This window comes from Protopterus annectens, chromosome 5.part0 (assembly GCF_019279795.1).
Source record: "Protopterus annectens isolate FY-2018-M chromosome 5.part0, PAN1.0, whole genome shotgun sequence".
NCBI classification, from domain to species: Eukaryota; Metazoa; Chordata; order Ceratodontiformes; family Protopteridae; genus Protopterus; species Protopterus annectens.
Window position 1 is genome coordinate 1,356,613,980 of NC_056735.1, and position 14,530 is coordinate 1,356,628,509.

The 14,530-nt window shown below is 38.8% G+C and overlaps 1 protein-coding gene across 13 annotated transcripts in view; it reads right to left on the minus strand.

Annotated features, from left to right (window-relative positions):
• The window catches only part of DLG2 (discs large MAGUK scaffold protein 2), a 4,792,098-nt gene that overhangs the window by 55,261 nt on the left and 4,722,307 nt on the right, over positions 1-14,530 (minus strand). For all 13 annotated transcript variants that reach the window (XM_044071159.1, XM_044071154.1, XM_044071155.1 and 10 more), the window contains one exon: positions 10,077-10,178. In XM_044071159.1, the coding sequence (XP_043927094.1) occupies positions 10,077-10,178 (102 nt within the window). The remainder of the gene's footprint in view (positions 1-10,076; positions 10,179-14,530) is intronic.

The window sequence follows — 14,530 nt, forward strand, 5'->3', positions numbered from 1 at the left end:
TCTGAGTGTTATCATTTCTGGTTAATGAACACTAGCTCTAATGTAACATGCTAGACTTTGATTTTATAACATGTTGTGACCTTGTTTTACACTTTGAGGCTGGTATTCACAGTAATTTGTGCAAATATTATAAGGGAATCCCTGATGTTTACAAATGAGCATAGCAAAGGTAAGATTCATAGAGCCCATTTACACTAATGCAAAATGCCTTAAGTATAATGAGACGCAAATGAGAAATTTTATAAAGCAGCTTATTATAATGAAGTGTTCAAGTAATTCATAGTCCAGTATCCACATGGTACACACATTCCTTGTTAAATGTCATGCCTCGCCCTTCATATCTGAGTTGCAGTTCATGTACTTGCCCCCAGCCATCCCTACATTGGTTTATCCAAGTATGCAGAAGCACTTCACTGGCACACAAATTAATTATTTCTCCGAGCATCCCCTTCAGTAGGTTGTCTCATTATACACAAATGCTAAAATGACACAAAATAAATTATTTACCCAGTGTCAATTCAGCAGTTTGTAGAAGTATGAACAAACACCAAAATCAAACAGTTCCCATGATCTCTTCAGTAGTGTGTCCAAGTCTACACAGGCACCAAAATGAAACATACCCCCCTCCAATACCTTTAGCAGTATGTCCAAGAATGCACAAGCACCAAAATGAAACATACCCCCACCAATATCTACAGCAGTATGTCCAAATATGCACAACAACCAAAATGAAACATACCCTATGATCCCTTCAACAATATGTCTAAGTATTAACAATTTCTAAAATGAAACACTTCCTCCATGAAACCTTCAGCAGTGTGTCCAAGTATGCATAAACAGCACAACAACACATTTCCCCCAGCGCTCCCTTCAGTAGCCTGCCCATGTATGCACAAGCATGTCCCTGACACCAGATGGAAAGTTTTACCTTCCTCTTGCAACTCCTTATTCTCCTGCCAGATTGCTGCTCACTGGTATGCTGATGTGGTCATTATGGTTTCGTCTCTATGAATATTATTGATATGAAAATGTGTAATGCCCCTTAGCTGCAATTCTGTTGCCCCCATATCTCTTATATCTTAAGTATATTATATTTATGTGATAGGGAGGCATGTTTATAAAAAAGCCTCCACATTTAGAAATTCAACCTAAAAGTCCATTATTTGAATAACCATGTAGTGCTGCTTATCACAGATTATTGCTATGAAAATGTGATGCCCTGGACTATGAATACCAGCCAATGTGTGAGTGTATACTATCCATATTGGACACCTTTACCTTATGTTTACTGGCAAAATTCCCTTGAATGCAATGTATTTATTCTGTTTTAATCATAATGTGAATGATAAACATGTTTGTGTATATGTGCGTGTGTGTGTGTGTATTTGTGCGCGTGTGTGTACCCTCCACCTGTACAGATATTTCATTAGATAATGATGGTTTATTGAACTGACCTGCATCCTAATATGACAAACATAGCATGAATAGCTTGTAGATTTCCTATCCAGTTCAGTCCGCAGCTCACTACCCTCTGCTGAGCTTGGTCCAGTTGACTTTCTTTGCACCACTGCCCAGAAGCAGTGTCATTTGTTGTCTTATATTTATTTACAGCCTACATGTATATTTTTGCTTCTGCAATGTTTTTGTGCTTCTCCTGATCATCGTTCCCCTTGCAGTCTCCTGTATAGCTGAATGGAGAACTGTATCTCTAACCTACCACATCTCTTAAACGGTTATGATTACATATCTACTGTGACTACATCCCATGCCAAGTACAGGCAATGTCCCTATCTGATAGTACTCCCACATCTGACACAAGCTACAAAGATAGCACCCACCACACTTATGCAGCACAATCTTATGATGTCACACAATCATCACCGGCTCTCAGGTATAATGCATGCATATTATAATTTGCCTGTGCAGCATATTGCATTAGGTGCAAGATGCCTCTGGTATGTTGTTATCCATTCATAGCTGATGAGCTAAGTTACAGACATGTAACTCCTCTTACTGTCTCATAAATATACTAGGATATAATACATATACATGTGCATATACCAGGGTATGGCCTGGTTATGTGTCATGCCAGGCATTTCCTCTCCATGGACAAGTACTGTTTCACATGCTAAATCTCATGGAATTCAGACTAATGTCTTTGACAATTAAAAGGACCATCTTCACTTATGTTACTGCATCATTTCTTAGATGGTCTTATGCAAAGAGCATTTTTTAGGATATAGAGGTACAAGCAAATTCTATTCTTCTAACAATGAGATTTATTAAATGGTCTCATGCAAAATTTTCACTGACTGGCTCTATTAACTCTGTTAAATAAAAATATTCCCATTATGGAGCTCTTTTACTAATAAATATCATTAACATTAAATTAAGAAATGAGAATAATCTAGACAAAGCTTTATAGAATATCATTGTTTTTTAAATTCTGGTTAAAGACAACGGGCACTTTGGCCATAATATTCTCAATCAAGAAATATATATGTTGTCTCGAGTTCTGCTAAATTAGGTGATATAGGCCTCAGTTTTTTCTAACAAATAAGTAAGTATTTGCTGTTATAATAAAGTTACTAGAGTAAACACTTTTTGGATTTAGCATAATTCAGAGGCAATTGGAATTGCCAATTGATTGGTCATTGAGACAATAATCATCATATTTGTATTTCAACAGCTGCAGACAACAGATTGCAGTATGGAAGCCTGGTGGATGGTGAGTTTAAGGAAATATTTCCCTTTTCCTCCTGTTCTCAATTTTAGAGTTTGTTTATATTCAGTTGGGGGGGTATGGGGGTAAGGTATGATCATTAATAGGTGAGATGAAATTAATATATAATGATGATAAGTGAAAATGATAAATGAACTGAACTCCTTCTTTGGCAGATTTGAGGAGAACACCACCATACCTACTAAAATGAACACTGGCAAAGAGTGCTCACCTTAAAGTCCAAGGAGGTGAGACTTCAGCTTAAGAAGGTGAGTCCTAGGAAGGCTGCTGGACCAGACAACATACCTGGCAAGCGGTGTGCTGATCAGTTATGTCTAGTACTGATGGACATCTTCAATTCATTCCTTGCTATGGAGAAAGTTCCCTCATGTTTTAAGGAAACAAGTATTGTCCCACTTCCAAAGAAACCCATCCCTACTTGCCTCAATGACTTCAGACCAGTCACCTTAACCTCAAACGTCATGAAGTGCTTTGTGATGATTGTGAAGAAACATTTATCTGCAACTCTGCCTAAATCCTTTGATTCACTCCAGTTTCCATACCAGGCAAGTAGATCAACTGCGGATGCTCTATCAGTCACACTACACCTTGCATTAAAACACCTAGAAGGGAGGAACAACTACATAAGGATGCTATACATTGACTTCAGTTCTGCATTCAGCACTGTGATACCGATGCAACTGGTGGATAAGCTTGTGAAACGTGGGATAAACTAGCACCTATGATGTAACTGGACTCTTCACTTTTTGATTGGTAGACCCCAGTGGACATGCACTGGAAAGAACTCCTCTCAACGCATAGTCCTGAATATTGGTGTTGCCCAAGGTTGTGTGCTCAGCCCCTTGCTCTTCACCATCCTCACCCATGACTGCACTGCAAAATATGTCACACCATATTACAAAATTTGCTGATGATACCACAGTCGTGGGTCTCATTAGTAGTGGGAATGAACATAACTACAGGGATGAGGTGAACACTTTGATTGCCTGGTATGATAGGAACAATCTGGACCTGAATGTTAATAAGACCAAAAAATGATTATGGACTTCAGGAGAAAGGCAACAGTTCACCAAGCACTCACTATCAAAAGGGAGGTATTAGAGACATTCAAAACAACCAAATTCCTGGGCCTTTCTCCAAAGCAAACTTCATGCTTCTTGCTTCTTAAGACAGAAGTGGTGAACCTCTTGACACCCATGCAGATGGGCAATACAGTTACAACTGCTGAATCCTACACAAATGCACTCTATAAGCACTTACACGAGTGCATGGATCGTGCTATCCCAAACAGAACCAAGATGCTATCCTCCAAAAAAAGGAAGCCTATCTGGTTGTCCCCTGACATGAACAAACTGTATAACAGAAGGAAGAAACTGTTGCAAAAGAGAGTAAAATCCCATGAGTGGAGGAGCTCCCTGGTCAGCCTCAGTAAGAAGTTGAGATCCCTTATAAGATCCTCCAAAGCTAGCTACGAAAACAAAACCGCCACTAAATCCAAGGACAACCACAAAGCATTCTATAGCTATGTCAAGAATCTAGATGGCAACACCCAGATCTGCTCTGAGTTACAGCACAAAGGCACGAAAACTACAGAACCAACTGATATTGCCAACATCCTGGCAGATAGGTTCAGTGCTAACTTTACCCCCTTCTCACCCTCTAAAGGGCCCATATCTATACAGGAAGAATGCAGAGTCCCTGTAATCACAACTACACAGGTAAAAGCTGCACTCTCTAAAGCCAAAAAACAAAGCATCCATGGGACCGGACAACATCCCAAGCTGCGTTTTACACGAACGTCCGAACGAACTGGCTCCCCACTTAAGCACCATGTTCAATAATAGCCTTGCATTAGGCTTTGTGCTCACTGAATGGCACACAGCAACAGTTATCCCACTCCACAAAGGGGAGCCACCACTGATCCCAGGAACTATCGACCTATTAGCCTGATGAGCCTGGTCTGCAAGGCCATGGAATGTATCATCATGGAACTCATAAACAAAGACATTGGTAACCTCCAAAACTCTGGATCCCACCCAGTTTGGGTTTGTGAAAGGCAGATCATGCCTCCTGAACCTGATCAACTTCTTTGAGGCAGTCACCAAAGCCGTGGATGAGGGTAAGGTGGCTCACACAGCCTATCTTGACCTCGCCAAGGCTTTCGACACCATCACCCATTCTGGAATTATAGCTAAACTCACTAAACTAGGTATAAATCCCTATGTCACAAGATGGGTTGCCAAATGGCTCACTGACAGAACCCACACTGTAAAAGTTGCAGACTCCAAATCTGACCTCAAAGCAGTGACAAGTGGAGTACCACAGGGTTCCGTCCTGGGACCTCTCCTGTTTGGTATCTACTTCTCTGAAGTACAGGCTAACACAGAAGGCCTCTGGCTAATGAAGTTTGCAGATGACTGCAAACTAGGAGCCATAGTCAAGTCCCCAAATGATGTGGACATCCTGTAGAAGGGCCTCACTGAGACAGTTGCCTGGTGTCAGAGCCATGGCCTCAAGCTCAATGCCAAAATGTGCAGTGTCATCCCCTTTGGTAAAAACTCTGTACCCATGAACTATCACATAGGCAGCAATCTACTTAGCACCGAATGTATGATAAGAGACCTTGGGACCCAGGTGGACAGTAGTCTCTCCTTTGATAGTCACATCTCCACAGTAGTCAGGAAATCCTTCTACGTGGCACACCTCATCATAAAAGGGTTCTCACCCAGGAAAAAAGAGGTCATTGTTACCCTCTATTCGTCACTCATTAGACCCATTATAGAGTACAATGTCCCTTTTGGAATGTACCTCACAAGACATCTGCAGCAGCTGGAAAGGCCACAGAAGTACCTCACAAAAAGGATTACTGGCCTCAAACAAATACCCTACACTGATCGCCTCAAAAAACTTCAGCTTTACTCTGTAGCATATCTCCTACTCTGAGGTGATCTCTACCTAACATATAAAGCTATGTCAAACCCAGAGCTGTTGGACATGCTACACCTAAAGAAATCCCAATCGCTCCGAGCTACATGCTCTAGGGACCTAAACCTTGTCACCACAATAAACAGGACACACTGGAGGGATAGATTCCTGTCCCAGAGACTTCCTATACTCTGGAACAAGCTACCCATCTATGTAAAGCAAAGTTCTTCATTAGCACTCTTCAAGAAAAATCTTGATGAGTGGAAGGGAAATAGGAAATACACCCCGGGGATCACTGCTGTGTCTCTGCTGGATAGCGGCACAGGAAAATAACTTTCTTGGGTGGCGTAAGCTATGGAACCTTGCTGGCTAAGCTTACATAGGCCCTTGGGCCAATAGCCTAGTACCTACCTATGAACCTTTATATGGGATGGACAAAAAAGTGCCTTACATGGGATTTGTTGCTATTATCTAGTAGCAAAGAAAAATTATCTTTACTGGACTTAGAATTATACACAACAACAGCAAAAATTAAAATAATGTAAGGTTTACTTTCCCATCACTTTTTGAAAATCTGTAAGCAGATACTTTTGAAATGAATGAATAGCTTATCACCCCTATATACAAATCTTACATATAAATTAAATATATATTTAATAATACATATTATACAATGGTAGCTTATTAAAATTCAAAAGTGTGCATGCCGATTGGCCAGCTCAACCAGCATGCCCATTGAAAATTGAGCATATACCAATAGAAAAAAGTCTGGTCACCCAGACATTCTTCTATTAAGGTATGCTAAAGCTTTGCAGTTTTCTTGAGCTAAGAGGTTGAGAAGTACATATGGAGGGCATAGAAAATACAAGGAAAATCAGGTACTTTATGCAAAACGAAAGAAGCATACCTGCTTTTCCTTGTATTTTTGCCATGCCTGTCTCATACCTCTAAACTGTCTGGATTTCACGTTATTTTGTTCAAAAAAAAAATGGAAGCAGCAGCGGAGATTTTCCTTCTCTATTGCTTGCTGGAATGTAAGTCCCATACGCAGTACATCAGCTAAGTGGCAGAATGTTTAAACAACATGGAAGAACACCATGGCACCATTATAGAAAGACATTATTTAAGAAAAGTAAGCAATTTCTTATATAATGTCATTTTATAATAGCAATAACCAACTCCTGGGTGTGCATGTTGAAGATTTACCTGTGGTTGCCTTTGTTTAATCACTCAGGCTTCACTCTTGTGACTAAACCACAGCAAGCATGGGTAAATCTTCAGTATGCCACACCCACTCGACAGTTATTGCTATATTATATATATATATATATATATATATATATATAAAGTAAATTTATATGCTTACATATACACTTATAAATGTTATCAAAAGATAATATTTCTGGAAAGGAAAGCAAAGATCAAATATTTGTCGTGCTGAATGAACATGCTTGGAAGGCTTTGCTCTAACAAATAGTAAGAACTGGATAAAATGTCTGGCTCTGATAAGTACATTTAAAAACTGGGACTTTACTTTTGCAGAAATTCAAATGGCTTCAAGTAAATACCCCTACACTCAGTTTTGTGACAACTTATGTCAATTGACTCCACTTCTTCATGATGTCTTTCAAAGAAAGATTTTCAGCTTGAAGAAGTATGATTATTTTTGGATAGAAAACCTACTGAACTTTCTTGTCCCCACCAGTGCTGGTTCAGACCCTCAGTGGGGTAGGTGAGTGGATGTGAGGGGTTATTTTCTATAACTTAAAGGGGCAGTATCACTGCTGTATACACGATGTTGCTGAGATTCAGAACAGGTATGGCTTGATTTGGGAGAAAGATTTAGAAATGAACTCCTGGGCAATAAAGTTGGTTAGAGCAGTTGAGATACTGCACTACACCTCTACATTTGAATGTTTAAGTTCTATGGCTTCCAGTGCTTATTCAAATATTATTTTACACATCATCAAAACTGTCCCATATTTTTCCTTTGGTATGAAGTCTATGTTGGAAATGCTCCGATAATCAAATTGTTATCTGGAGACTCATTTTTAAGACTGTGCTGAACTATACAAGTTAAAATTTGAACTACAGATGATTAAACTTTTATCCAGATTTGATCATATTAACTCCCTCTGTGCTTGTAGAAAAAGTTTTGATAAAATATTTAGGCTTATGTCTGGTTTCATTAATCAAGCTATCTATTAATGCTTGTCACATGAATCCTGAGTTAAAGTACACAGTCAGAGAGCTTTTCAGAGACAAAGAAATTAAAATAATAGGTGAGAGTAGAGGTGAAAACCTTCTCATTTGCATGGATGAGACAATTTTGTTTTGCATGGCTGAAATTGTCTGCTATTAATGGTTCATCCTATGTGATAATTTAACTATATGAGAAGTTTAGATGATTTTGTTGTTTAAAATATGAAATATGATCAAGGGAGATTCAATGATTCTGTGCAAGTTTAAGTAGCCTAACTGTATGTTTATAAAATGTAAAAGAGCACACATCAACACCTTTATTAGTGACCATTTGTGTGAATGTTATGTTCTTATCATAGTTTTTGGCAGTTCATATTCTTTGCATGTAAGCAAAAATGGAATTAAATGTAAAATTGTAGAGAAAGGAGGGAGCAACAATTCACTGATTTGTAAATTTGATTTTTATCAAAACAGACATGAATTAAGTTGCTGCTATGTACAAGATGGAGTAAGTGAAGGAATCTTAATAGGTATATTTTGCATCGACTGTGTAGAGGCTTTATATATTCTATACTGCCTCTATAGAAAACACAGACTGAAAGTACAATTTTCTAGAGGCTCTGATAATGAACGTTCTGTTTACTAGTATCTGACTGGCTAATGTGTATGCCAAACTGGTCCATATGTCTAAATAGAGTATGTGCATATGAAACATGTTGGTAAACTTTTCACAAATGCCATCTAATATTATTATGCATACTCACGCAAGCATCTATAAAACAAACAAATTAAAATGGATAAAGGTTGAAAAGAAATGGTGACTAGAAATAATAACCTTTCAAGCGGTCTTTAGCTTATATGACTTGGCAGCAGGTGAGAGTTCCTCAAAAGTTCTCCTCTCATAATGTAGGAATCAAGATAGGAGTTTACTCTATAACACTGGATTTAGATGTCAGGAGTCTACAGGTACAGAAACTTTAGTTACCCTAAGTCCTAGCCACATTTCCAAATCATGCCAACTTTGGGACTAAACAGTCTTAGACTCACCATCCTTTCCATACATTACATCTTTTAGTTTATACACTAGACCCATTTTCAAAGTATTATAATCCATTATTAGTAATAATGAAACCAATGAAAAATGTGTATTACATTTGTTGTTTTCATTGCACAGTACCCTTCCATCACAACTTGGAGTTCTAAAAATGAAATCATAATATTTGATGTCATATCTTCTAATTAAGAAGGTAACATGAATATATCTCTTACTTCTGCAAACTTAAAAGTGTACTATGTATTATTACAACAACATTTTCAAGGACTGAATATGGGATAATCCTTGTATTGTGTTTTAGGGCATTTTCTTTTATAGTTGACTGTAGTCCTATGTAAACATAAGGTAATTTCTAATACAGCGTTTAGAATGCACACTCATTTAGAAAGCTGAGTACACGGCACCATTGCTTTAAAAATTTCTCTATAAAACTGCACTGAACTATTTCATACTATAACCACATAGATTTTGGTACAGTTGCAATCAGTAGAAACTTTAAATTCTCAGTATCCGTCGCAATCCTTTCACTGAAATTATTTTTGCAAATTCAAAGTTTTGTGTTAATATCTATCAATATCATGACACTGTAATACACCAAGAGCAACCATGATCCTTTTAGCACTTAATGTGTAGTATATTAAGTGATAGCTTTCCCCATGTTTAACCTGTAATGTCTCCATTTGAGGATTACAGTTCCAGTACTAGGAATTTCAGCGACATTTGGTATGACTGCAAAATTATTTTGGTAGCACTTTGAAGCTGAAGAAAATGCACTCTTCTTTCATTCAGGTCAGTCACTTTACTAAAGCAGAACAGAACACCTTGTAAAATAAATTGAGTGTGAATATAACAGAAAGAATCTTTTCGTAAAAGATTTAAGTACCTAATGAACATGGCTGCTGAGAATAAAATTGCACATTCCAGTCCTGTTTTGTACAGACAGAAAAGTATTTGAGGAAAAATCTCCCACCTTTTCAAAGAAAAAACATTTTTGTTACCATAGCAACACCCAAGTCTTTTTAGTGGTGCCTATCAAAAGGACAGTTAAAAGAAACACTTAAAAATAAAAATGGAAAGCAACAAGTAAGTTTAATTGCTATGCTGCAAAATTAACTATCTGTTTGAAGATAATATTGTATTCTTTATACTTACGTGGCACACATGAACCAAATTTGTCAGGGAATTCAGAAATCAAATCATCATTAATTCGATCTTTCATTGGACCGAGTATGATAACTGGACGTGTATAAGTAACTAGAAGAAAAAAATACATACATAACATAGCCTGTAATAAATGATATAAACAGAATTCAGTGACACATCGGTTTCATCACACAAGTCACTAACACATTTAGATGTCATATCATATAACTTCAGCTTTGCTGCATTTATTTTGTGTAGCTGTTTTATTATTAGGTGACTGTAAATGCATTTTAGGCTAAGGGTATACCATTATATTTTGCTCGGACAAATATTTATTATCAGCTATTACTTAAAGGAAATGCCTAAATAATAGACTGCTAGGAATGACATTCTGATGTGCTAAAAGAAACACCCTGAGCTGAATACCTGCATATCTGTGTTTATTATGGGCGTTTGATATTACCAGTTTTTGATTCAGTTGTTAGGCAGATATAAGAATAATTCAGAATGGCATGTTTCAGACTTAATTGTAAGAATACTCATAGAGATAAAGGCACTGATATCTAGTGCTGATGTATTCCCTTTTGTCAGCTATAAAAAGTGAACAGTGATCTTCAGATTTGCAGTCATGGCAGTCCCTCAATATCCAGTGAGGATTAAACAGGACAGCCAAAAGAATCAGTAAACAGGACACCAGCAGCAGAGTGAAATCAGTCCTCTGGACTTTTGGGTCTGCTCTATTATTCGACTCCTCATGATTTCACCATTATTTACTTCATTTCGATTTTTATTTGCTGACCAGAATAGAGCACTGATCCAAGTGGACCTTTTTCTGACAAATCCCAGAGCATACAAAGATTGGAAAATAAAACAACATACAGCATGCTCGATACATTCTACAGTTACTTGTTGAGGGCTATGTATAACTTAGGATGAGATTTTCTATCAGACTTCATAGCATGGCAATAGTGTTAGGAAATGCTACAGTAACCATAAACACTTTATGCTGGAGATGGGCAGAGGCACTACTCTTCTTATAAGCTGAAACTTGAATTCTCAACATGAGGCATGTAACTGATGAAGAAAGGGACAAAGGTTATAGGACTGTGACTCATTGAGTATTTGCCAGCAATTATGTTCTGAAGTGCTAAGGTTGTACTTACCCGCCAGCCTGGCTTGTCTCTTGAATTGTTCTACTCTAGCTACCATCCCTACCATGTAACTGCTTCCTCATGCCATCTATGCTGGCATACAGAAAGTAGCACAAATTCCACAGCCATCAATTCATAGGTTCATAGGTCGGTACTAGGCTATCGGCCCTAAGGCCTATACAAGCCTAGCCATAAAGGTACCCTGGCTTTCACCACCCAAGAAAATTATTTTCCTGTGTTCCTGTTGAGCAGAGCCACAGAGGTGATCCCCAGGGTGAATTTCCTATTTCCCATCCAATCATCAAGATTTTTCTTGAAGAGTGCTAATGAGGAGCTTTGTTTGATTTAGATAGGTAGTTTGTTTCAGAGTATGGGAAGTCTCTGGGACAGGAATCTATCCCTCCAGCATGTTCTGTTTATTTTAGTGATAAGGTTTAGGTCCCTAGAGGGGAGGGATTGGGATTTCTTTAAGTGGAGCATGTCCAACACCTCTGGGTTTGACATAGCTTTGTATGTTAGGCAGAGATTGCCTCTGAGTAGGCGATATGCGATGGAGTAAAGCTGGAGTTTTTTGAGATGGTCTGCGTAAAGCATCTATTTGAGGCTGGTAATCCTCTTTGTGAGGTATTTCTGCAGCCCTTCCAGTTGTTGTAGATGTCTAGTGAGGTACATACCAAAAGGGGCATTGTACTCTATAATGGGTCTAATGAGTGACAAGTAGAGGGGAACAATGACTTCTTTTTTCCTGGATGAGAAACCTTTTGTGATGAGGTGTGCCACTTAGAAGGATTTCCTGACTACTGTGGGGATGTGATTATCAAAGGAGAGACTACTTTCCACCTGTGTCCCAAGGTCTCTTATCACACTTTTGGTGTTAAGTAGACTACCACCTATATGGTAGCTCATGGGTACAGCGTTTTTACCAAAGGGGATGACAATGCACTTTTTGGCATTGAGGTTGAGGCCATGGCTTTGACACCAGGCATCTGTCTCAGTGAGGCCCTTTTGTAGGATGTCCACATCATTAGGAGTTTCAATTACGGCTCCTAGTTTGCAATCATCTGCTAACTTCATTAGCCAAAGACCTTCTGTGTTAGCCTGTACTTCAGAAAAGTAGATACCAAACAGGAGAGGACCCAGGACTGAACCCTTTGGTACTCAACTTGTCACTGGTTTGAAGTCAGATTTGGAGTCTGCTACTTTCACAGTGTGGGTTCTGTCAGTGAGCCAGTTGGCAACCCCTCTTGTGACATAGGGATTTATAACTAGTTTAGTGAGTTTATCTATAATTCCAGAGTGGGGGATGGTGTCAAAAGCCTTGGCAAGATCCAGATAGGCTGTGTGAACCACCTTACCCTTGTCTACGGTTTTGATGACTGCTTCAAAGAAGTCAATCAGGTTTAGGAGACATGATTTGCCTTTTACAAACCTGAACTGGGTAGGGTCCAGAGTTTGGAGATTATCAGAGTCTTTGTTTATAAGTTCCATGATGATACGTTCCATGGCCTTGCAGACCAGGCTTGTTAGGCTTATGGGGCAGTAGTTCCCAGGGTCCATGGTGGCTCCCCCTTTGTGGAGTTGGATAACTGTCACTGTGTGCCATTCAGTGGGCACAAAGCCTGAGGTGAGGCTATGATTGAACATGGTGCTTAGGTGGGGTGCCATTTCATTCTGTTGTTCATGTAGAACACAGCCTGGGATGTTGTCAGGTCCCATGGATGCTGTGTTCTTGGCTTTGGAGAGTGTGGTTTTTACCTGTGCAGCCATGATTGCAACAACTTTGCATTCTTCCAGTATAGAGATGGGCCCTTTAGGAGGTGGGATGGGGGGGGGGGGTAAAGTTAGCACTGAACCTATCTGCCAGGATGTTGGCAATATCAGTTGGTTCTGTATATTTAGTGCCATTGTGCTGTAACTCAGAGCAGATCTGAGTGTTGCCATTGAGATTTTTGACATAGCTATAGAATGCTTTGTGGTTGTCTTTAGAATCAGTGGCGATTTTGTTTTCATAACTAGCTTTGGAGAATTTTATGAGGGATCTCAGCTTCTTACTGAGGCTGACCAGGGAGTTCTTCCAGTCATGGGATTTTACTCTTTTCTGCAACAGTTTCTTTCTTTTGTTGTATTGCTCTGTATTTTCTATCTAAGACCTAGTGGGAGGCACTGTATTGCAAAAGATGTTGAGACCACATAGCCCTTATAGCAGGCATGAGCTGTACACCCTGCAGAGTAAATGAAACATTCCTGATGCTTACAGATGAGGCTAGCATCCCCTACCATACTATGAGCCTGCATCCTTCCCCGGACGGCAGGAGCAGGAGAAGAGCCATTTAATTCATTGACTTGTTTCTGTGAACTGCTAGATGAAATTTGGTCCCTGGTGCTCTGCCAGCAGTAACTATTAGGCTGTCATGGAATACTAACCTAAATATTATAATTCTTTTTTAAACAATTTATTTATTTTTTTATTTGTCTATTGACCAGGAAAGGTCTGACTAGATAAAATGCCTTTTCAGTGGAGGCCTAGGGAGAAAAGCTCGACATTTAAGTTACACATGGTGTACATGTATAAATCATGTGCTACCCCTCTCACATGTGTTAACATTGTTGGCATTATACAATTATATGACTACTTTGTTTAAAAGGAACTTTAAAATATGCAGCTTCACTGAAACAATGTGATATATGTCACGATAATTTGAAGGGCATGGGCATTTTTTCTGAGAAATGTTTGTTGTTTTCATGAAACTGGGATGTTTGATCAAAAATATGATTATGGTGAAGGGGGTCCTTGAAAGAGGGTATTGTTTTATATTTCAAGGAGCACTAACCTTTGTGCTGATTATATTAAGCAGGGGGTGTGGGAGTACAACTTCTCAAAACAACTTTTTTCTGCATTTGTCTCTAATGCAGTTTGATCAAGTTTAGTCATTATATTTGAAACAAAGTACCTAAAAAAGGTATTCCTTCCATTTAGCTCACAGGGTTAAGACTGTGATCTGCTAATGTGCTTCATGCTGTCATCCTGAGATTAATTCCAACAATTTGCACTGTAAACTGTCTGACACTTGAGCAGGTCTCTTAAGCAGACAGTGCTCCTCAATTACCCCTAAAAAGAAGATGTGTTCAGCAGGCTTACCTAGCTAAAATAAAATAAAAGCCTAACCTTAGAAAGGAGTGCACCTGTTCAGCAGTGTCTTAACTTCCGCATTCCAACTCATTACCTTAAAGCCCTATGTATGACAGTGACCTCTATTTGTCTGGTTCTTCTTGCCAGGTTCAACATGAGGATTCGGCAGTGAAATGTTAATG